General features: G+C 52.8%; 1 protein-coding gene across 1 annotated transcript in view; it reads right to left on the bottom strand.

The window, feature by feature from the left end:
• Positions 1–546: 546 nt before the first annotated feature.
• Positions 547–24500, bottom strand: part of DCHS1 (dachsous cadherin-related 1) — a 59422-nt gene continuing 35468 nt past the window's right edge. Inside the window, exons 2-21 of the mRNA XM_006870173.1 lie at positions 19622–21522; positions 13669–13857; positions 13347–13578; positions 12990–13226; positions 11619–12644; positions 11238–11431; positions 10939–11035; positions 10684–10841; positions 9654–10518; positions 9314–9553; positions 9094–9219; positions 7882–8091; positions 5963–6841; positions 5744–5857; positions 5341–5552; positions 5101–5255; positions 4771–4901; positions 4375–4658; positions 3901–4039; positions 547–3627 (exon numbers count right to left, since the gene is read on the bottom strand). Of these exons, the coding sequence (XP_006870235.1) occupies positions 1016–3627; positions 3901–4039; positions 4375–4658; positions 4771–4901; positions 5101–5255; positions 5341–5552; positions 5744–5857; positions 5963–6841; positions 7882–8091; positions 9094–9219; positions 9314–9553; positions 9654–10518; positions 10684–10841; positions 10939–11035; positions 11238–11431; positions 11619–12644; positions 12990–13226; positions 13347–13578; positions 13669–13857; positions 19622–21424 (9903 nt within the window). The 5' untranslated portion in view covers positions 21425–21522 and the 3' untranslated portion in view covers positions 547–1015. The remainder of the gene's footprint in view (positions 3628–3900; positions 4040–4374; positions 4659–4770; positions 4902–5100; positions 5256–5340; positions 5553–5743; positions 5858–5962; positions 6842–7881; positions 8092–9093; positions 9220–9313; positions 9554–9653; positions 10519–10683; positions 10842–10938; positions 11036–11237; positions 11432–11618; positions 12645–12989; positions 13227–13346; positions 13579–13668; positions 13858–19621; positions 21523–24500) is intronic.

The raw sequence follows: 24500 nt of genomic DNA, 5'->3' as shown, positions 1-24500 counted from the left end.
ACCACAGACCTTGGATAATCAGTCCAATGATTATCCTACACCACCACAGTCTCTTCATTGTAACACACACAACTGTCATATAAAACCAATCTGCCTTGCAAGTGCTGTGAAAATTCACACAGATAAAACTGGTGACATGGCTTGCCATGTCAGCAAAGCAACAAATGTCAGCTAGTATTACAGTGTGGATACCCTCGGCCCAAGAAAAACAAACTGCTTAGCTCTTCTTGTATGCTCTCTCCCCTCTAGGCCTGAAGCTGGTCATCTCCAAAATTGCACCACATCCAGCCAATCCCTCCAGCCTTGTATTGTAACCAAGCCCCCCGCCCCCCATTGGCTGTCTTCTCCTAGGCTTCCTGCCCACATCAGAGGGAAAGACTGGCTGTCAAAGGTATATGGTCAACTCAGGCCACTCTTAAGCGCCAGTACCTCTTCCACCATAGATTTCCCCACCCCACCCCATGTCCACCACACTTCTATGGTTCCTGAGATGCCCACTGCCAATCATCCCCCTGCCTCTATGACCCTTACAGAACAGAGCCGGAGACTGGATACAAACTGCAGTTTATTAAGGCTCCAGAGTGAGAATTGGCACTTGGTTCTGGGCAGGGGCGGGGGTGTCAGCGGAACCCAAAGGAACTGGGCCCAAATAGGTTGGAGGAACCTCTCCCACCCCTTATCCCCAATAAATAAAGTCTCAGCCCCATCCCAGGGAGCTGGTGCAGGGCAGGAAGCTGTCAGGGAGAAACCCAGAGCTGCCGCCCCCTTCATATTTCCTTCACATCAGATCAGCCCCTCAGGTCAGTGCCCAGCAGGGCCTCTCTGGTGCTGGTGTTCTGAGGGGCTAGGATGTGGGGCCTGTCCCCACTGGAGAAGTTTGGGTGGGGATCTGGGGCCTGAAGGTGGCCTCCCCTGTGGTCAATCATAGTCCGAGGCTGCTCAGGGCAGGCTCAGAGTGGGGCCTGCATTGGGGACACTGTGCGCATCCCAGGTCGGGGCCCAGCCTGGGCCACAGCTAGATGTGCAGCTCTGTGTCATCAGGCGGCTCCAAGCCAGATTCTGAGCTGAGTGCTGAGGCTGAGGGGCCCTGGGCCACCCCAAATGGCGAGACAACAGGTGAGCGAGCAGCCAGAGGAGACAGCGAGGGTGAGAAGCTGGGGGACATGGCAGCTGAGGACAGGGAGCCTTCATGGCTGATGGGGGAGCGGTGAGAAGATGATGGAAAGATGGCCCGGGCTGCAGCTGTGCTGGCTGGCTTGGGGGGCACAGACTTGGCTCCGGGATGGGCCACGGCGGTGATGAGGGGTGGTGGGTCAATACGGGGAGCCGGCGGACATGGTCGAGCTTCGTCCTTGAGCCGGGCGATCTCTGTGAAGACACTGGCTAACGGCTGAAACTGCGGGCACCAGCTCAGCAGGTAGTCCCAGTTATAGCTGCCGCGGAGCTCCTCCTCGCCAGCCACAATGGCTGTCAGCGCGCCGGCCACACATGGTTTGCCATCTGCTGGGAAGCCATAGTCCCCTGTGGGTGCAGGGCTTAGACCGCAGCCCCCCAGGAATGTCGTGGCGGTAGTGGGGGGCCCCTCCTCTCGGTACAGAGTGGCTCCTGAGCCTGGCAGCAGCAGCCCTGCCTTCCGGCCCTTATACCACGTGTCAGGGGCGGGTGGCTCGCAGGATGTATCACTCAGTCCATCAGCATCCTGCTGGATGCCCGAGTCAGGGCCACGGGCAGCCAGAGATGATGCCACACTAGCCACGCGGGGGAACTCGTTGATCATGCGGATCTCGTCATCCTCAGCAGCCTCTGCTGAGCCTCGGCCACTTGAGTGTGAAGGGTCCAGGGAGCCCCCACGGGGGTAGGGCCCGCCAGCTCCTGGTCCACCATAGCTGGGGAGAGTCTGGTGATACAGGTGCTCTGAGGGCGGTGGGCTGGGTGGCTCTCGTCCCAGCTTCTGCAGGGAGCCACCGGCCATGGGAGCTGCCTGTGACATTGGGCCAGGGGCTGCCTCAGCCTTTCGATTTCGTGCCCGCACCAGGCCTAAAACCAGGGCTGCTACTGCAAGCACCACCACAACTCCCAGTGAAGCCGCCACAGCCCCCACCAATAACAGGTTGAGGTCAGGTGCCAGGCCCAGGGCAGTATGGGTGATATCTATGGTCACAGGTACTGTGGCACTTCGAGAGGCAGGCAGTGGCCCCCGGGCCACCACCTCCAGCCTCATTTCCCGTGGTGCCTCACGCCGGGACCGACCCCCACCGGCAGAGGTGCCTGTCCCACTACCTGGTGCCCTGCTGTCCACCCGCAGGTACAGGGCACCTGTGGTCTGGTTGATACCAAAATAGGGTGAAGAGGTGGCAAGGGAATAGAGCACCAGTCCATCAGCACCCCCATCCTCATCTGTGGCTTGCACATGACCCAGGCTGTGGCCACGCCGGGCACCTTCTGGCACTTGGAAGTGGAAAGCTGGAGCCAGGAATACAGGGTCATACTCATCCTCACCGGTCACCAGCACTGATACGGTGACCGAGGCTGAGAGATTCCCAGCATCAGCAGCCCCCACCAGCAGCCGGAAGCCTCCTGTGTGCTCGTAGTCAAAGGGCACTCGAGCTCGCAACTCCCCAGTTGAGCTGTTCAGAGCAAATGCTTCCCTGCCCTCAGGTCCCAGCCCAGCCTCCAACAGGCTGTAGTGGAGCCTCCCAAAGGCCCCAGCATCCCCATCAATTGCATGCAAAGTGGTGACAAGAGTGCCTGGAGGCTGGTTCTCTGCCAGGCTGGTGCTGAGCAAGTTCAGCGGGAAGGCTGGGCCATGGTCATTCACATCCTGGACCTCGATTATCACTGGTGCTAAAGCGAAATGTGTCCCGGCTGGGTCAGCAGCCTGTACTACAAGTTGATGCTGAACCTGGGTCTCACAGTCTAGGGGGCGGGCCAGGCGCAAGGCCCCTGTGTTCTCATCCAGCTCAAAGAGCCCTGATGGGTCACCAGAGCTGAGGGTAAAGCGCACAAGGCCATGAGGACCAGGGTCGGCATCGGAGGCCTCCACATGCAGCAGCTCGGCCCCCACAGGCGTGTCCTCAGGTACTGCCATGCGGTAGGCAGCTCGGGTGAAGACGGGTGGATTGTCATTGACATCCAGCACAGTGACTGTGACCGGCACTGCTGAGCTACGGGGTGGCTGTCCCCGGTCAGCTGCAGCCACGGTTAGATTGTACTGGGCCATGCTCTCAAAGTCCAGAGGCTCAAGCAGCACCAGGCAGCCCAGTGCTCGGGGACCTGGTCCAGCACCCTCCCCAGCCTCAGCCAGCCGGGGCTCCAGCTGGAAGATTCGGCCCCGGTTGCCACTGATGATGCTATAGTCCACAGTGGCATGGCTGCGGCTTCCGTCGGCATCAGTAGCCTCCAGCGTAAGTAGAGTAGAACCAGTGGGCAGGTCTTCGGTCACAGACACGCGGTAGTGTGGCAATGTGAAGCTGGGGGCATGGTCATTCTGGTCCTGCAACTGCACATGCACTGTGGCGCGTGCTGCCCGGCCAGGCATCCCATGGTCGCGTGCTTCCAGCACGACATCCACCACTCCTGGTCCCTCCTGGACCAAGGCCACCGTTCCCACTGTCATGAACAAGGTCCCTGAGATAAGAAGGGGATAGAAAGAAATAGGCATTCAGCAGAAGCTCTGGGGAACAGGAGACTGGGGGTCCAGGAAATGGCCTGCAGGACTCAAAGTTCAGGGACTGACGTTTAGCCAAGCAATCAGGAAAAAGCTTATATTACAGAGAAGAAGAAATGTCCTTCCTGAGTCAAATACAGGGGTTATGAGTTTGGGCTACAAATTCAAGACATGAGGTCAGGATAGGGCCCAACATGGTAAAAAGTTAGAGTCAGATCCTAGGAAAGACGCACCGTTGTTGGGGTCAACACTGAAACCCTCAGCAGAGGAAGCCAGGTGGTAGGAGATGTGACCATTTGCACCCGAGTCCCGGTCAGTGGCAGAGACAGAGAGAATGGCACTGCCTGGAGGTGTCTGCTCCAGCAGGGTCACCTGGGGTGTGAAGGAAGCATTTATGGTCAAGCTGTCCAGCTGCTCTGGCACTCACTCAGCCTGGAGTTTGCCTCCTGATCCCTGCTAAGCATACTCAACATTCAAATAAAAGCATCCCCCCTTCCTCCCTTTCTGTGCTCAGGGTGCAGAGACTGGACACAGTCCACTTGGAGGACTTGGCGAGGCTGGTCTGAGAAAGGACCTCTCATTTCCAGAGTGCCATCCCTAGTTCAGTTCCAAAGTCCAGCCCATCCTAGATCCTTCTAGCCTGGTTACTTTAACCCAATGGGAACAACCCTAGGCCCAGGGGTGGGGATGCTCAGGGCCATTGGTACCTGGTAGAGGCTCTGAGAGAAGGCAGGTGCATTGTCATTGACATCCTCTACAAGCACTGTGAGGTTGGCACGACCCTCGTGAGGGCCATCGTGTGCCAGCAGCTGCAGATAGTAGCGATCGTGCTGCTCGAAGTCCAGGGGGCCTGTGAGGGAGACGCGGCCCCCATAGCGACCAACGCTGAAAGGATCCTGGGGCCCAGATGGGCTTAACACATACCACAGCACTGGTCCTGAATCCACATCATTCCCTGTAACCTGGGCAATCTCTGAGCCCAACAGTGCATCTGCAACAAATGAATGAGTGTGCTTGGCAAATCCAAGGTACTTCTGAGCCTTTGGGTAGGAATCCATGTCTCCCTGCCACCCTTTGGCCCTCTCACTTTCCCCAGTCCTCACCCTCTGGCACTCGGAGCTCCCAAGGCTGAGGAATGGTGGGGCTATTATCATTGGTATCGATGACCATCACTGTCAGGGTAGCTGAACCCACTAGGGCTGGGCTTCCTCTGTCTGTGGCCATCAGTACAAGCCTGGACACAGAGCACAATCAAGGAGTAGAAGCAAGGACTAAGCATAAGGGGGAATCCTGGGCAAGATTAGGAGGGCTCAGCACAGAGCAGAGCCTAAAGATGAGAAGACTTAGAACGTGGCTTAGGGATTGAGGGCCATTTAGGATCAGGTTTAGAACTCGACTGATGGGCTCTTGGGGTCTATGGGGCCAGACCTCACCGTGTTTCCGCCCAGATCTCACGATCCAGGATGGCAGTGGTAGTGATGGTGCCTGTGGCTGGGTCTACATGGAACAATCCCCGGGCTGGCTGGGATGCAGCCAGGCTATAGGAGATCTGTCCACTGGAGCCTTGGTCCAGGTCATCTGCCTCCACCTGGTGGGGGTAGGAGGCTGCTAGGCACTGGCCTGGCCATAAACAAGTCCTACCAGTCCCTGTCCCCATCCTCCTATCACCATACCTGCAGCAGGGGCCCCTCCAATGGCCGGGACTCAGGCAGAAAGGCCACATAGTGGGGCCGAAGGAAGCGGGGAGCATTGTCATTGGCATCTTGCAGTGTCAGGGTTAGTACTGAGAAGGCAAAGGCTCCTCCACTCTCTGCCTGCAACACCAGCCGCAGCCGTGGACTTGCCTCAAAGTCCAATCCCTCTGCTGAGCGAACTGTGATGACACCTGCCAGAGAAGTAGATGCATCAGTGACAGCCAGCTTGCTCGCCCTGCAGCCTCCCTCCCTGAGGCCTCTCACTAACAGCAGCCTGCCCCCGCTCCCCATCCCCATCCAAGCCTCCTCTGAGCCAAAGTATCTGTTCCCTCCTGGAAGTTTGCCCCCACCCCCCAACAGTCCCCCTGTTCCTGCCCCTTACCTGTGCTAGGCTGGATGGAGAATACCCCTCTCTCATTCCCACTAAGAATGCTGTAGGTGATCAGTCCAGTTGAGCCCCCTGCATGGACAGCCTTTGGGGAGACGATGGGAGTCCCTGCAAAAAACATATTGGTGGGACTCTAAGCACTAGGGTGGCATTTTCTGTGAGTAACCCCAGCTTATCCAGGATACAAAGCTGGGGACATGGCTGGGGACCCACCTGGTGGTGCATTCTCACGGAGCATGGCCTCGCTACTAGCCCGGGGAAAGCGGGGTCCACGCTCAGACTCTCCCTGCAGCCCAACCACTACCACGCCAGTGGCAGAGCGAGCTGGACGTCCAAGGTCAGTGGCCACGATGAAGAGGACTCGATCCCGAGGGCTCAGAGCTGCAGGGGAGCGAGCCACACGGATCTCACCAGTGTAAGAGTCCACAGTTGTGCCAGGCGGCGGTGTGCCCGCCAGGCGGTATAGGATGGAGGCATTGGCACCCGCATCACGGTCTTCAGCTCGAAGTGTGGCCAGAGCCAAGGATGGAGTGCTGAGGCTGGGGCCTGGGCGGGGCAGACGCAGCCTCAGGGGACTGGTGGGGAAGGTGGGGGCGTGGTCATTGACATCACGCACTGTGATGGTGACAGGCACTGTGGTGCTCAGCGGCCCAGCAGCTGCACCATCTACAGCACTCACAGAAAAGGCATAGCTGGGACACTGCTCTCGATCCAAGGCCACAGCTGTGCGCAGTTCCCCAGAGCCTGGCTCCAGTGAGAAGGCTCCTGCTGCCCCCGCACCCAAGTAGTATGTCACGCGGCCATTGGGCCCAGCATCAGGGTCATGAGCCTGTAACCGCAGCAGCAGGCTCCCTGCAGGTGCGTCCTCAGGCACCTCCACGGAATACGCTGGCACAGGGAAGGCTGGTGCGTGGTCATTGGCATCCAGCACTGTCACTGTCACCAGCAGAGTGGCACTGAGAGCTGGCTGGCCTCCGTCCCGGGCCTCGATCTTCAACTGGAATACTGGCTCCACCTCCCGGTCTAGTGGCCTCATGGTACCTAACTCCCCAGAAGTCACATCTAGGACAAAGGCTCCTGAGGGGTCCCCATCTGCAAAGAAGGGCAGTTCATTCACTGAGGTGGAGGGGCTATACAGTGAACAGCAGAGACACAGAGCTGGGAGAAAGGTAGAGGAACAGACAAAAAGATAACGACAAAGAAAGAGAAACCTATAAGGTAGATACTGTACAACAAACAGCTATTCTTATTCTAGTCTGGGGGTCTCCTGAGACCCTTTCAGGAAGTTCATATGATCAAAACTATTTTCTTAGCAGTGGTGGTGATTGAGTGCCACCAAATCGGTACTGACTCATGGCAACCCTGTGACTCTTTACAGGATCAGAAAGCCTCAACTTTCCCCTGCAGACTCTTAGTAGTACTAGGACATGATATGCCTCCTCCCTTCTCATTATCTCACAAATGTACAGTGAAAGTTCCAGATGTTGCATAACACATGACTATGTCATCATTCAAACACAAAAGTAAGTACTCATGTTTTCTAAAATATTCCAGGTAATAGGTTTTGAATCTAAATAGGCATGTTTCTAGAGAGGTACTCTTAGGCTCTTTTTAGCTACCTTTAGTCACACCTGCTATAATATCTGCAACTTCATTACTGCCCAATAATTTATTATTTGAAATTCTGGAACTGTCTTATGCCTTCACAGAAACATCCAAAGTGTATTTCATTGCCTTGTTTTGAAATGGTATTTATGAATTTCCTGTTTTAAAATCTAATACAGTAAATATTGGTAGCTATAGCCCATATAATTAAAAGCTCTTTGCAGCAGTTCTCATTAACTTTTAACAGTTTTAAGGGGTTTTGAGACCAAAACAAGTTTGAGAATGTCTGCTATTCAGGGAGAGACAATGAGAGTGGAAAAGAATGGAAAAGGGAGCCATAAACAAACCCAGAAGGAGATAAAGAACCGGAGAGTCACACAGAGAGATATCCAGAGAAACAAATACATGTGTGAAAGAAAGAAGAGGGGGGAAAACAGACCCAGACACCCTGATTGAGGCTGATACAAGCCCATGAGGATCAACAAGAGGACAAGAACAGGGATTAGTAAATGTGAGACGGTTCTCACCCAGGATGCGGTACTGCAGCTGCCCGTTGGCTCCCACATCGGGGTCAGAGGCCCGCAGTGTGGTTAGAGTCTGGGGATCCTGGCTCTCAGGCACCTCCAGAGAAAGGTGAGTACTCCCAAAGGTTGGGGCATGGTCATTTTCATCCTCCACAGCCACCCGAACAGTGACATGGGTTAACAGGGGGGGTGAGCCTCTGTCCCGGGCATACACTGTGAGGACGCAAAATCAGTAAGAGTTGTCTGCTTCCATCCCACGGGGAAGTCCATATTGCACAGTATTTATATATGTTCACAAGGCACACACATGCTGTTGTTGTTATGTTGTTAATGTTGTTGTTGTTGTTAAGTGCCATCACATCAGTTCTGACTCATAGTCAACCTTGCGGTTAGCAGTTCAGTGCTTATCCTACAATGCCACATCAATGTATAAGCAAACATAAACATACATGCGACAGAAAATGTTCTTTCCTTTCTCATTCCCCGTGCTTGATGGATGCAAAATATATCTTGGCTGAATGGTGGTGGGGCAGAAAAGACACTAAATGAGGTGTCGAAAGATCTGAGTTTGAGTCCCAGACCTGCCCCATTCAAGATGTGTTTGTTTGAGCAAGTTGCTTAACTACTTTGACAATTTGTTCTGAGGGAATCTTGGGGGGGGGGGGTAGCTGTGAGATTATGCACTTGAGAAGTTTCTGTGGTCACCATGTTGACAATATAGAAGTCAGTTCATTTTGCACCCTGCCAAACTCTTGACTCCCAAAAAACAAAAAACAAGACATTGTCATCTAGTCAGTTGCCTCATGGGTACCCTGCGTGCTACAGAATAGAATTGAGCTCCACCAATTTCTTGGCTGTAATATTTACAGGGATGTGGTGCTGTAGGATAAGCACTGGACTGCAAGATCCGTGGTTTAAACTCACCAACGGCGCCTCAGAAACCGTATACAGGGTCGCTATAAGTTGGAACCAATTTGACGGTACTTACAACAATCTTTACAAAAGTATATCGCCAAGTCTTGCTTTTATGGTATCACTGGGAGGGTTTGAACCTCCAAACTTTCAGCAAGTAGCCCACCCAGGAAGCCTGACTCTCCAATGGCATCCTAAAATTTAACTGTTGTGCTGTAATAGATGGAGGCCTCTAGAAGGTTCTGCCCATGTAACACTGGTGCTTACAACACTTTCTGCCCTTGTGGTTTTATCAACCTGTACCTGTTAGGTTGATTTCTTCCTGCTCCTCCCGATCCAAGATCCGAAGAGTCCTGAGAACTCCCGTGTCTGGGTCCAGGGAGAAACCTTCTTCTGAGATACCTCCGTAAGTCACCTGCCCGTTGGCCCCTAAGGAAGGAAAACATGGAGGAAGATTAGAGGGTAAATGTATCTTACTTGGCCTAGAGCATCCTCAGTTCATCCCCCCTTCCCTGGGGCTTACCCAGATCTGGGTCAGTTGCCCTCAGAGTGAGCAGAGTTGTGCCAGGTGGGCTGTTCTCACGCAAAAGGACCTTGTATTCCTGTTGCGGGAAAGCAGGTGCCTCATCGTTGACATCAGCGACGCTGACAGTCAGGAGCTGCGTAGCCGAGCGCGGAGGGGTGCCATGGTCTGAGGCCACCACAGTCAGGACGTGTTCAGCTCGCTGCTCTCGGTCCAAAGGCCGCACCACCGACAGCGCTCCTAGATGAGGGTAGGGCAGGTTGGACATCTGGAAACCTCCACATTTCCTTCACATTAGACCCTCTCTGCTCCCACCCTCCACACCCACCCCAGCTCTCACCAGTGCTCGAATGCAGCCGGAAGTGGCCATCTCCGCCAGCTGCCAGGCGATAGGTCACTCGTGCAGCCTCACCCAGATCCGGGTCCCGGGCTATCACATGCAGCGCCGCGGACCCAGGAGGCTGATCCTCTGAGAGGCGCACCCGCGAGGGCGAAGCAAAGACCGGCGAGTTGTCATTCTCATCCGTGACGAACACGCGCGCGGATACTCGCACTGCTCGTCGGCTGCTGGCGTTGGTGGGCCGGTCAGTCGCTTCCACAAGCAGCAACAGCGCGGGTGTGGTCTCTCGGTCCAGGCCCCGTGGAGCACTAAGCGCCCCAGTGCGCGCGTCCAGGCGCAGCGCGGGCACAGGCGGTTCCTGGCGCAGCAGGCGGTAGCGCACGTCACTGTTGGGGCCCGGGCCGTCGGCGTCCGACGCGCGGAACGTGTAAAGCGCAGCGCCTGGGTCGGGGTTCTCCGGCAGCGCCAGGGCCAGCGGGTCGCGTGCGAAGGTGGGCGCGTGCTCGTTCTCATCCTGCACGCGCACCTGCACTCGCAGCAGCCGAGCGCCCGCACCTCCCGGGCCCTCGGCGCGCACAGTGAGCGCGCGCCACGCCGGCCCTGCCTCGAAGTCCAGTGGCCGCGCCAAGTACAATCTACCTGAGGCCGCGTCCAGAGCGAAGGTGCCCTCGGGATCGGCGCCGCCCACCAGTGTGTAAGTGAGTGCGCCCACCCCCGTAGGTTCTGACGGCGCCACCGACCCTAAAAGGGAACCGGGCCTCAGCCCCTCCGCTGCTGTCACGGTCAGCACCACAGGCACCGGCGCGGCAGGGTCCGGCAGAGCGGGATCCGGCAGGGGCTCAGCGGAGCGAGCAGAAGGAAGCACCTGTGGTACAAAAGGGGCTGAATCAGAGGGACCCGTGTAAAATGAGGTACAGACTGGCCCGCTGGGTATGAGGGAAGAGTGGTCAGCGTCACCTGACTAGAAGGTTCATAAAGCCGCTGGAGGGGGTCCACAGGGTTAGCGAAGGGGTAGGAAGGGCAGCCATACCTGCACCAACAGCTGGAGGCTGGCACTTCGAGGGGGACTCCCTTGGTCATGAGCGCTCAGCGTCAGCACATAGTGGGGCCTCTCTGCTCTGATTAGGGGTGCTGCGGTGAGCAGCTCCCCAGAATGAGGGTGCAGAGAGAAAAGCTCTGCACCAGGACCTAGAAATGGGCCAAGGGGGAGTGCTGGGTTCCAAAGCTGTACAGGCCACGAAGACACGCCATCACTCACCAGCTAGGTTGCTCCACCCCTACATACCTGTTAGGGTGTACAGGATGGTTCCATTCTCCCCCTCATCCGGATCCTTGGCTTGCAGAGTTGTTACCAGTGTTCCTGGAGGCACACGGTCTGGGACCTGTGGGGATACAACTCACCTACAGTTGTCTCCTCCCATTCTGGAGAAAACTCCAGATGGAGTTGTCCCTCTGCGTTGCAGGCAAAGCCCCTTTTTGGCTCATACACACTGCAGGAGCAGTCTCCCTACCTATGCCTTCAGCTCCATGGGAAGAGCCCACTCCCTCTCACACTTCAGGGCAAAGATGAGCTGCTTTACATACCTGTACAGGAAGGCCACCCCCAGCAGCCCCTGAGGCCTGCAGGAAGGTGGGGCTGTTGTCATTGAGGTCAAGCACTGCAACGTGCACAGTGCCTGTGGTGCTGCGGGGTGGGCTCCCCGCATCCTGCACCTGAACCAGGAGCTGGTAGCTGCTCTGTCGCTCTCGGTCCAAGGTTTGTAGTGTGGTCACTTCTCCTGGGAGTGCAGAAAGCGGATCATGTATGAGATAGCTAGGGATGCGTAGCCTGAGGCCTGGAGTTTGCGGAGTGTGGGAGGGAATGTCAGGAATGCCCAGGGTTCTGGATTGGGAGATCCTGTCTGGGTGCTCACCATTTCTGGGAATGGGGCTGTGAGACTTCAGGATTTGGGTCCCAGAGCTCACCAGTTTGGGGGTGGATGTGGAAGGCCTTGCTGTCTTCTGACAGTTGTCGCACACTGTAGGTCAGACGTCCATTGGGACCCGAGTCTCGGTCAGTGGCAGAGACCCGGCCCACGCTGGTCCCTGAGGGCTGGTTTTCAGCCACAGCTAGGAAGGTGGGCTCCTCAGACAAGCGGGGACTGTGGTCATTCTGGTTGAGGATGCTGATCCTCACAGTGGCCGTGCCCGTCTGTTGCCCCAACTCAGCTTTGGATCCAGAAACTGCCATTACCTTCAGTGTGTACAACTCCTGGGCGTCACGGTCCAATGCTGCACGCACCCACAGCCACCCACTCTGTGGCTCCAGGCCAAAGAGGCTACTTGCTCCATCTGCTGCCAGGTGGTAGGTGATGGGGCCCCCATCAGGTGCTCGGGCTTGCACTTGCAGGACCTGGGTCCCAGGGGTAGTGCCCGAGGGTAGGTCCACACGGTAGGTAGTGCTGTCAAAGTGGGGAGCCAACCCATGGGCCCCCAAGTCCTGCACCACCACCCTCAGTCGAAAATGGCTGGTGCGTGGTGGGGAGCCCCCATCCCGGGCCTCTAGCTCCAGCTCATGGGCTGGCCCCCCTGGGAGCCCCAGAGGTCTCATGAGCCGCACATGGCCTGTGTTGGGGTCTACGGTGAAGGCCCCACCACCTCCAGCAAGCAGACTAAAGGTGACTCGACTGTTAACACCTGAGTCAGGGTCCAAAGCCCGCAGAGTATAGATAGGGGTTCCTGGGGCAGTATTTGGTGGCAGCAACACTGTGTCTTCAGGTGCGGGAAAGGCAGGTGTATTGTCATTCACGTCATCCAACAGTACACGCACCCGAGCCATAGCAAAAGCCGGGGGCACACCACTGCCCGCTCGCACTTCCAGCTCCAACACTGGTCCCAGCAGCTCCCGGTCCAGAGGGCGAAGCGTTTGTAACAGCCCTGAGGCCCCATCCAGGGAGAAGAGTCCCCGGGGATCCCCACCAGATAGGGCGAGTGTTACAGGTCCCAAGCGACCTGGGAAGGAAGAGAGGGGTCAGCAAAGAAGCGGGGGCACCTATTGAGCTGGGTCCCAGAATCTGATCCCCCAAAAGGACTAGGCAATGCCCACATCTGTACTTTTCAGCACATTAGTAGGATCATATGCTCCCAGGTGTTAGTAGAGAAGCCAGGTAGTACTGGGGTGATACTCATAATGCCTGGGATGGACAGTGTGCCTGGAAGACTGTGCCAAAGGAGATGTTAGAGGTTGTGTTTTAACTGGAGCTCTCTGTGGCTACCCAGGCTACCTTGAGATGCTGCATGAGAGTCACATTGGGGTATCTGGGTGTGGCTTCCAGTGAGAACAATGCCAAATAATACCTGGTGGGTTGTGTGCCTGGACTATGCCCACACTGGTGCCTGGAGCCACATCCTCTGGCACAGAAAAGACATATTGTAGTTGCTCAAATACAGGTGGTGTGGGAGTTCCTGGCACAATGCTGATGTTGACTCGGGCACTGGGTTCTGCCTGCAGACCACCTCCATCCTGAGCTCCGATCTCCAGCTGCACCACAGAGCTGGCCCTTCTGGCTAAGGGCCAGGCAACTGACAACAGTCCTGGGGGAAGGGATAGAAGAACAGCACAGGCAAAGGGTTATGGGAGGGGAGGTAGCACATCATTCAGGCAGGAGTGGGGCAGGCTCTGGGGGCAGGTCCTGGGAACGGGAGACTCCTTACCTGAATGCTCATCCAAGGCAAACAGCGGGGGGTTATTGCCAGCCAGGATATGGTAGGAGAGCCGGCCATGAGGTCCCTGGTCAGGGTCATGGGCACGCACCCTCAGCACAGCTGTGCCGGGTGTACTCTGGGCACTCAGACTGGTAGCATACTCCCGTGGATAAAACTGAGGTGGGTTGTCATTCTCATCGGAGACAAACACCTTCACATATACCATGGACTTGAGACCGCCCTGATGGAACATGCACCCACATGTCAGGTGAGTCTTTGTGAGCACCTTATCCCAATACCCTACACACCTGCCCATGATGTTCCCACTCACCCCATCTACAGCTGTCACTGTAAAGTCGAAGCTTGAGGGTCCCTGGTCACGGTCCAGGGTCCGGGTTGTGCACACGTCACCACTGTGAGCATCGATGCGGAATGGGGGTGGCCCTGAAGTCCCAAGTCCAGCACCCAAGGAATAGGAGAGGAGGCCAAATGGGCCACTGTCCGCATCTGTGGCTGTCACCTGGGGAAAGGCTGTGATGAGTGATGCCACCTCTTCTTGGACAGGATGGCCAGAGGCAAGTGGCAGTTAGAAGGCCCTAGTGCAGCTGATGCCCAGTCTCTGGATGATGGACACAGCTGACAGGACTAGTATGACATGGCCAAAACCCAACCTGTGCCCAAGCCTCATTCCTCTAGTTACCGAGTGAGAACGCCACCGCCAGCCCATTCCCCAAATGCATGCATGAATGCATGGGATGAGGGACATGTCTCAGAGGCGCTTGTGTGTTAGAGACCTACTTTCCAGGATCTGAAAGAACAAGTGGCCAACCCGCAGAATAAGGACTGTCTCCACTTTCCATAAACAGATTCACACATCTATCTGCATCTGTCTGCATCCATCCATTTCTTCCCGCCAGTCACTGTCGATCCTTCTCTGATGTTAAGGCTTCCATGTCCTCCTTCCTTGAGGTCTTCACATTTTTGATCAGCCCCTCTCTGCTCTCTTCCTCTTCACACAAAACACTCCCAAAAGCAAAAGAGCAAAGCGTCCCTGGATCTTACATCCCTCTGCAGCTGAGGCCCTTGCTCTCTACTCACTTTCAAAGCTAAATATCTTGGCTACATTCACTGACTCTTCTGCATTTCCTGAGACAATAAGTGAAACTGCTTTTGCTAAGAATAACAGTGCTTCTCCATATTATTAAACAATGTGCATTTCCCTCACAGATCCCTGCCTCCTTGAAATAGTCTTTATTTGGTTCTGTGACATCACGTGTCATGGTTTCTTCCTCCATTACCCAACCTTTTCTGCATCTATGGGCTATCTCTGGATGGCCATTCTCAAGCTCCCTAGCCTGGGCTACAAGACCCTGCATGATCTGACATTTGTATCCACCTTTTCAGCCTGATTTCTCACCACTTCCCCCCCGCATCAGCATCAGAGGCTCTAGTCATGCTGAAAAAACAAGTGCTTTTTAAATATGTCACACTTCCATGTCTTTGGGTTTTTTTGTGCATGGGATACTACCCACTCCATACTCTTTTTAAAGACCTGCCCTTTCTTTCATTAACCAGATCAGATGTCACCTTTCCCCCCATGAGGTCTTCCCTAACTCTCCAGTCCCAGACAAATCCTTTTTCTTCTGCTTCCACAGAGCCTTGTGCTCTGACACTGAGCAGCTAGCCCTGTATTCCAGAGGCCAGACTGAAAGCAGGGGCTAGATTCTTTTGATCACTGTTGTCATTGTGATGCCTGGCACACGTAGTAGGAGTACAATAAACTTCTGTTGAAAGATGACTGCATTAAGTCAGCAAAAGTGGGTCTCCCCAGGAATGTGCTTGCTGCTCCAGAGCTCACTCTTTATCTTTTTTTCAACAAATACTGAGCACCAACTCCATGCCAACCTCAATACCATGGACACATAACAGTGACCAAGATGCACCCTTGCTCCCAGTGAGCTCCGTGTAAAGGGATGAAGCAAGATGCACAAACAAATACTTAACAAAAAAGAGTGCTAACGGTGGTGACCACAAAATCCTGGTAGATCACAAGAAATTAACACTATCACCGCCTCTCATAATCATCTTAACTGATTGATAGAATCATTTAGTCTTCTGCTATGGGTCTGATCTTTACTGAGTTTAATCATTACACATTCTTGTTATTATGGAAATTGATCACTCAGGGTCTGTTCTACGTACCTTTAGCAATTCTTCCCCTCCCCAGCCAGCCTCCCAGAGGAACAGCATTGGGAGTGGAAGAAGAATTGTAAGCCTATGGGGCAATACTGAGGTCATTAAGTCATGGGAACTCCCCAAAACTTAGTATAGAGAGGCTTTCCCAGTTGAATTTTGGTTAGCTCCCAGAAAAGTTGAACAATTGAACAACATGCCAAGAGCCTCTGATCATTTCAGAGCCAGGTCAGCAGGAGACACCATCTGAGCGCTCTCAAACCTAGGGTAGGGCCAGGCACACAGTGGGTGCTCTATGCATATTTGTTCATTGAGTAAACGGACATTCTGACTGCCCTGCCTTGTAACAAAAACTTCTTTCACACTAAGTTCTAAACATTGGGTGCACATTAGGCCCTCAATAGTGGGTTAGCTGGTGCTGGCTGCTTCAGCCGGTGACAAAGTGCTCTTTGTGGATACATGGGTCTCAGGGTCATGATATGCTGTAAGAGGAAGCTGGAGAGTTCCCCTTCCTTAGCTAGAAAATGTTGCTCTGAGAGAAGCCTAGCCAAGGACTTCTAATTGTTGCCTAGGCCCTTGACAGAAGTGATTTGTGCCATTGTTTACCCTCCTACGAGACACTAAACTCCTGCCATGGCTGAGCCGTGGAAACAGCTCCTGCTCCAACTCTTTGCTGTGGCGATGGGCCCACATATCCCAGGAGACAAACCTCCCCCGGCATCAATCCAGGCGGGCAGCTGCACAGCTGCTGCACCATCTCTAGAAGCTGCTAAAGACCTTTGCCCTTTGACTCACTGCAGGAAGAAAGCAATAAATAGCAGTCGGGGGAAGTTGTCAGGATGTGACCCCAAAAGGCACAGGGGCCACTGACTGGAAATGACCGAGGCAGACGTGACTTTCCTGGCCTGTGCAGCCCCTGCTCATCAGTTTCACTGCAAAAGCAGTCTCCAATCTCAAAGGGCTCTCAGGCGGGTTTCACACCCAAGCCTTGGTCAGCTCTCTCCTACTCAGCCACAAAATATGACACACCTCACCTTTCTCCTGTGGCTCTCACCCCGCTCCTGGTTTTCAGCGGCTGTACTATTTTGAAGGAAAAGATAAAGAGCCTTATCTATGAATTCTGAAATTCCCTCCAGACCACAAAACTTCTGCAGCCACCTATTCTGATTTCCTTCCCAGTGTACTTCCTGCTTTGACTTTGTGACAGGATACTCTTCTTCTCTTCCCACCGCTTTACCACTCCTGAGCTCTCTGCTTACTCTGCCTGCCCTTAGACATTGTTGTTTACTGTGATTTCTCCTTGGCCTCTTCTTACTGTGGAAAGGCTTAAAGTCCTCCCTCAGGGTCCTCACTTCCATTTCCCTGTCTTCAACCATCATCTGTACTTTCACCATGGACCACTCCTCTGAGTTCCAGACTTGTATATCCAGATGTCTGTTCAACTTCTCTACTTAGATGTCCCACAGGCATCTTAAATTCAAACTGTCCCAAACTAAACTCAAGATCATTCCAAATCTGCTCTTAATGACTCTTCCATCCACAAAGCTCCCAAGCCAGAACTCTCTTCCTCCCTTTTCCTCACCCATTATATCAATCAACCAGGGACTAAGTAAGTCCTAATTATCTCTTCTACTTGTCTACTCCTCTCCATCATCATTATCGCTGTACTGATTTAGGCCTGTGTTATCTCTCCCCTGGACTACTAAATTCCCTTCTCATAGGTCTTTCTGCCTGTAGTGTCTGACCCTCCAATCCATCCTTTACACCATGGTTTTACAACCTCAGCACTATTTACATTTTAGACTGGATAATTCTTTGTTGTAGGATGTTGAGCAGCATTCCTGGTCTCTACCCACTAGATGCCAGTATCATTCTGCCAGTCATGACAAAAAATGGACTCTGGGGGACAAAATCACCCCATTACAGAACGACTGTCCTACACTCTAACAAAAACATCTTTTGAGAAAATGAAAATGATACTACTCTTCTTCCAAAATCTTTACTGTCTCTGAGGTCATCATCTTGTAGTTAAAACAACAAATTGGCTAAAAAAAATAATGAACATCATCCATCAATACTGTGCTCATTTAAAAAAAACCAAAAAACCGACGTATATGAGACTAAATAGTCAACAGGTATACTTTGAAACAAAGACAAAAATGTAAGACAGCAGGGAAACCAGATTAATGGAAACAGAACAACCGGAACAGAACTCGTAAGAATGTTTCATACACTGTGAAAAATGTAATCAACGCCACTGAATAACCTGTATAGAATAACCTGTTTAATGGGGACTAAACTGCTGTGTGGAAGAGGGTGGCTCCATATGATAAGTACTGGACTGTGAACCACAAGGTCCATGGTTCAGGCCAGCCTGTTGCTCTCGGGGGAAACATGAGATTTTCTGCTCCCGCAAAGATTTGAAGCCTCAGAAATCCTATGCAGGGTAGCTAATGAGTAGGAACCAACTCAATGGCACTTAACAACAAATTGCTGTGTAAATTTTCACTGAAAACACAGTATTTGTTTTTGTTTTTTTACTCTTCAATGTGTCCTATAGAAAAAGTTCAAACTCCTTGTCTTGTCTTGGTTCCTCGCCATCTGGCCTACCTAAATAGATTCACCTCCCACCTCATATTATAAACTCCAGGTACTGAACGAAGCACTTGCAGGTCCTTGAATGCATCTCTCACTCCTTTGTGCTTGTCACCCCTGCTTGGTACCCCTCCCCTTTCTTGGTTCCTTCATAAACTTCTGCTTAACCTTCAAATCTCAGCTCAAGGGTCTACTGTGGGAATATATTTATACTGCTTATCTGTACTCATATATATCCCCATCATGGACATTTTCCTATTGCAATGAGACTTTCCTTATACACGAACCTCATTAAACTATATAAAGTTCATGAAGTAGGGGAGTTTTTAATCACTGCTGTGTTCCAAGTCCTTAATATAGTGACTGGCACATAATAGATACTTCACAAAGGTATACTGATGTAATCAAGCATTAAGACTTCTTATAACTGTGTGAACTTCCAATGGTGATTTTTTTTCCCTTGCTTTCCTGTGGTCTGTAATAATAAAAACTCCAGGAAACCACCCAGATAGTTGCTCTCTTGCTTCAGGCACAGTGCAGAGGGAAGAGGTTTCGAAGCATTAGCTCATTGGTCCTGGGCCAGGAGGGAGAGTAATCACATAGGAGAGTGGGTGGTAGTAGCAAGCAAACAAATACCCAGAGAGCAGCCCTAAGATATGGTCAGCCCAGGCACTCGCCTGGAAGTCTAGGTCAGCCAGCAGCCTCTTGGTTGATGTTCAGGGGTCAGGTGGACTTATAAGGCAAACAGCTTCAAGCACCAGTCTCCTAAAAGGTCTCCCAGACTCGAGTCTCTCCTAGAGGCACACCCTACAGTGCAGTCCAAGCAATCTTTCCAAAAGGCAAATACCAGATTTACTCCAAGTCCCTCTTTGGCTACCTATGACTTTTATGATAAAGTCAAACCTTGTGATCAAAGCCCCACCTACCCTGTCTTGTATCCCCCAACTCTTTCTCAGTCCCCTGAAACACATCATGGTGTGCTGCAATTGTCTGTAGGCCCAGAGGCCCACTTCACACACATGCATTTTTATCCATTTAGCAAAGCCCCATTGGTCCTTCAAGGCCTAGACCTGCTCAGTCTCTGTCTCCTCTGGGCTTCCACAGCACCTCACAGGCTATCTACTACAGCACTGTGTCTCCCTGTCTAGGCTGGGACCTTTCTGTGTTCCCAGGAGAGTTTACAAAGCCTGTCCAATCTCTCTCCCCTCCTGAGACTGTAAGGCATTTCTCCCTCTTGATTCAATCTTAATTCCATCAGCTGCCAGGATTACCTGGACCAGCTCGTACACTCTGGCCATTTAGCTTAGGCCGCATCCTTCATTAACACTCTCCCGTCTGCACAGACTTTGGAATTCAAAGGATGGAACTGAATCCTCTAGCATAAGTCACCATCAACAGATGCACCTGTAAGATTTGTTTCCTGTGCTGGAGTCCTCTGTGCCCCTCACACCCAACTGTACCATCACTAGCACCTGCGGTCTGCAGGGCCTACCCACCTGCAGGAAGCAGGTTCCAGGCTGGGTACCCTCAGGCAGTGAGGCATTGTAGAAAGTCCTCTGGAATTGGGGCTCATTGTCGTTTACATCTTGCAGAGCCACACTAACTGTGGCGGATGAGGCTAGAGGGGGCAGGCCCCCATCTGTGGCCACTACAATTAGCTGTGGCTGAGGTTCCAACTCATAGTCCAGCAAAGCTGCCGTGGTGATAATGCCTGAGGTGGGGTCAATGGAGAACCAGTGGGTGTGGGCGCTAGGGGCCAGGCTATAGGTGACCTGTCCATTGGTGCCCTGGTCAGGATCTCTGGCCATCACCCGGACCACAAAGCTGCCAGGCAGTGCGACTTCAGGCAGGGGCTCAGGTCGGAAGAGTTGGCGGTCAAAGGCAGGTGCATTGTCATTGACATCAGTGACATGCAGCACAAAAGCAGCCTCGGCCCGCAGCGGTGGGGAGCCTGAGTCTGTGGCAGTGACCCGCAAGTTATAGGCATCTCGTTCCTCCCGGTCCAGCCGCCGAGCCACACACACCAGGTAGATGACACTGTCTTGTGTACTCAGGGCAAAGTGGCCCTCACCACCTTCCAGGGAGACATTAACATGAGCAAAGTCACCATCATCTGGGTCGGACACAGAGATCCGAGCAACAAGCTGACCAGGTGGGGCAGCCTCTGACACACGAGGAGAACCGTCTGCACTCAGGAAGATGACCGTCATGGAGGGCTGATTGTCGTTGGCATCTCGCACATGCACAGTCACAAAAGCGGAGCCCAGTTCAGGGTGAGCCCCTCCGTCCCAGGCCTGCACCACAAGTTCATGGACCCGCCGTTGTTCGAAGTCCAGTGGCCGCTCCAGTCGAAGCAGCCCCGTGTGTGCATCGATAGAGAAAGGTCCATCACCTTCGCTCTGCCTCCGATTGATCTCATACGTCACAGCCCCATTGGCACCAGCATCGGCATCAGAAGCAAACACCTGCAGGACAGGGCTGCCGGGGGCCAGGCTCTCAGACACTACAGCATGGTACCGGCTCTGGTTGAAAGCAGGGGCATGGTCATTGATGTCCAGCAGTGTCACATCCAGCAGAGCTTGGGCCCTGCGGGGGGGTGAGCCTCCATCATATGCCTCTAGCTGCAGCATGTAGTGTGAGCGGTTCTCTCGGTCAAGCTCTCCGGCAACTACCAGCTCAGGTATAGGAGCCCCATCTGGACCAGGGCGCGTCTCTAGCCGGAAGGTCTCTCCAGCCCCATCGCCAGACAGTGCATAGCCTTGGGTTCCTAGGTGACCAGCATCTGCATCATGAGCAGGCTCTAGCGGGTAGCGGGTGTCCAGAGCTGTGTGCTCCGGAACCTGCAGGGCAGCTCGAGCCTGCGGGAAGGCTGGAGCATGGTCATTGATGTCAGTTACCCGCACTGTAACTTCCACAGTGGCACCGTCAGGAGTGACTGCAGTGAAGCGGTAGCGGTCCCGCCGCTCACGGTCCAAGACGCGGGCTGTACGGACAACCCCACTATGTTCGTCGATGGCCAGGTCGGTGCCCACACCACTGCCCTCCTGGGCAGAGATGAAGTACATGGGAGGTGCTGCCATGCCTGCTGGCAGTCCAGCACTGATGTCCCCAATCAGGGTACCCGCTGGCTGCTCCTCATCTATTTGCAGGTCCAGGCTCCCAGCCTGAGCCCGGACGCCTGGCACCGCTGCTCCCAGCAATGGCAGCAGCAGCAGCAGCCACCGCAGTGGTAGCAAGGGGAGCGGCTGGGGGCTCCACATGCCAGTGCAGGAAAGGGTGATGCCCGACACCTTCTGCATGACAGAGGCAGTTCCAGCTGTTGCTGGGCCTCCAGCTCTAGGCCAGGCTCCTGGATCAGGTCCAACTTGGGCCCTGGCTCCAGTTCAGGCTTCCTGACCTGGAAAGAAAGCAGAAGGGAAAAGGTCATGATGTGGGAGGGAAAGGGGTCAACTGTCTAAGAAGACTGGGACCTCGGCCACACCAAGACTCAGATACAGTCAGCTCCTCAACAGGGCCAGCTTCCATCTCACTCTGACCTCCCTCTCTCTCAACAGATGATTTTATTTCCTATTTGTCAGGTCTGAAAGTCCCCAACCTCAATTCCTTCCAATATGGGCTATTTAATTCCTTCTATTTGTTTTCATCCAAGATGAATATTCATCCCAGTTACTGAGGCTGGGAAGGGTGAGTGGGTATTATTATATGTACACTTCTCTCTACTCGGCAAAAGGCTGAGCACCTACTATGTGGAGGCACTGGGATGTGAGATAGTGAGTAAAAGGAACAGTGCCTGCCTTCATGGAGCTTAAAATGCAAAAATTGAAACAGGAACTATCCATGTGATAAGGGGTGTGAAGGAGATGCACAGGCAGTTTTGAGGGCATGTAAGAGAGACCTAATTAGTCTGGGGTGAAGCACGGTGGCGCTATATGATAAGCACTGAACTATGAACCACAAGATTGGTGGTTCGAGCCTACCAGATGCTCTGCAGGAGAAAGATGCGTCTTTCTGCTCCCACAAAGCTTTACAGCCTCAGAAACCCTATACAGGGTGGCTGCGGTTGATGTGATTTGGAGCTGACTCAATGGCACTTAATAACAACAACAAATAGGGAGTTAGGGTGACATTCAAGTACAGATCTAATAATGAGTACGCATTAGCTGAGCAATGGTGGGCAGAATAGAGTGGAAACAGGAAGCAGATAAAGAGCATTCCAGATGAGTGAACAGAATGTGGAAAGCCTTCAAGCCCAGAATTAAGAAAGGATGGGGGAACACATATATATGGGGTATAGAGAGGGTGGTTGGTGGTGGGGTGGTGGGGGGCCATGGAGTCAGTTACGACTCATAGCAATCCTGCATATGGTTTCTGAGGCTGTAAATCTTTATGGGAACAGAACATCTCATCTTTCTCCCATGGAACAACCTTGAGGTGAGCAGCCCAACTCATAACCACTATGCTACCAGAGCTCCATAGAGGACAGAGGGGTATAAATGAGGCAAGGCTGCATGAGCCATATTGAGGATCCTGACATTTTCCTCAGGGCAAATGGAAGCCACTAAAAGAGCTCTGGTAGTGTAGTGGTTTTAAGTCAGACTGCTAACTTCAAGGTCAGCAGTTTGAAACTACCAGCCGTTCTGTGGGAGAAAGGTTTTCTACTTCCGTACACATTTACAGCCTCAGAAACCCTATGGAGGGTCACCATGAGTTGGAACCGACTCCATGGCACACCACCACTACCACTATAGCATTTAAGAAGGAAATGACATGACATAGTGTACATTTTATGAAGATTACTCTAGCTTCCTCTTGGAAAACAAAGGGCACGCAGAAAGGCCAGTTAGGAGACACTTGTAGGGGTTCAGGTGATGACATTGTTTTGCTGGTGACTTGGATGACTTTAATGATAACAGAGAAAAGGAAATAGATCTGCAGGAAGTTGTGGAAGTAGACTTGACTGCTTCGAGGTAGGGGAGGAGGGAGCAGGGAAAGCCAAGGACTATGGACAGGTTTCTGGCCTGATCATCAGCTGGACAAAGGGGTGTTAACTGAGCAGAACACCAGAAGTGGGCAGGGCCTCTGAATTTAAAGTGAGCAAGGATTTCAAAACCTGCCGAAGTTCAAGGAGGAGGAGACCTCAAATGCCAAGGAGGTCTTTAGCAACTGAGATCAGAACCAGAAGAGAGGTGGGAACAAAGAGATTATTACAGTAGTGAGGAAGAACAATGGGAGGCTCCCAATTGTTCTTAAACTTTGGTTCATTTCCCCCATTTTCTCACACTCTCCTCCCTCTACACAAGCAAGTGTCCTCTCTGGTGACACTGTTCCCAATAGGGCTGTCAACCTCCATGTTGCTACATCCAATGGACAATCTGTCCTCCTCTTACTGGATCATTCCGGAACACTGCAACACTGACCATTCACTCATTGAAGCCCACTCCTCCTGGTTTTATACTGTGACTGTCCACCTATTGCTTCCATTCTACTCCTCAATCTCCTTCAAAAATTCGTCTTCCTCTGCTTATCCCTTAAGAACTAGTGTTCTTGAGGACTCAATCCTGGCCTGCTTCTTTTTTCCAATCCCCACACTCTGCCAGGGTGATCTTACCCACTTCCATGCCTTCAATCCAAATATCAATGTATCAGTTGTTTTTTCATGTACTGCCTACTTGCTGATGATGTCCAATCTCTTAATTCCAGAGATTGGGAGACCTTTGTTCAACCATATTCTACATTCCTTTACAATGTTATATCCAGTCTTCATCTCAAACTGCTTTTTCTCCTCCATTCTCTTTCTTGTGACAGCACCACCAGAAGTCTGGGCCAGAAATCCAGTTAGTCATCAACACCTAACCATTCTGACTAGATATGCCCTGAGTCTTCTCTTTCTTTCTATCCACACAGCTGTTGTCCCAGTCCAAGCACCGTCATCTCTCCCTTTGATTCCTACAGTAACTCCTTACAGGCCCCGCTTCCTCCTAGCTTGGTCCCTGTGAGTCACCTCCTCTGAGCCAGAGATAGCCACGCAACTTTTACCAAACCACACCCAATTCAAGGCTTCCATTGGCTTTCCATTACTGACAGCAGGCCTTTGTTTTTCTTGGAGAAACTGACTAAAACTGCTGACTCGCTACAGAAAAAAAATGTAGCTACATATATAGACCCACCACTCGTCTGTCAAGTTATCATACTGTGGTAGCTTATGTGTTGCTGTGATTCTGGAAGCTATGCCACTGGTACTTTAAATACCAGCAGAGTGAACCACGGTGGACAGGTTTCAGCTGAGCTTCCAGATAAAACACACTAGGAAGATGGAGAGACAGACTACTTCCCAATATTTAGTCATTGAAAAACTTAGGAAGACCCCCCCCCCCC

The sequence above is a fragment of the Chrysochloris asiatica genome, unplaced genomic scaffold, assembly GCF_000296735.1.
Source record: "Chrysochloris asiatica unplaced genomic scaffold, ChrAsi1.0 scaffold00140, whole genome shotgun sequence".
Taxonomy (NCBI): domain Eukaryota; kingdom Metazoa; phylum Chordata; class Mammalia; order Afrosoricida; family Chrysochloridae; genus Chrysochloris; species Chrysochloris asiatica.
The sequence above is the reverse complement of the archived record's forward strand: the minus strand, read 5'-3'. Positions and strand labels throughout refer to the sequence as shown.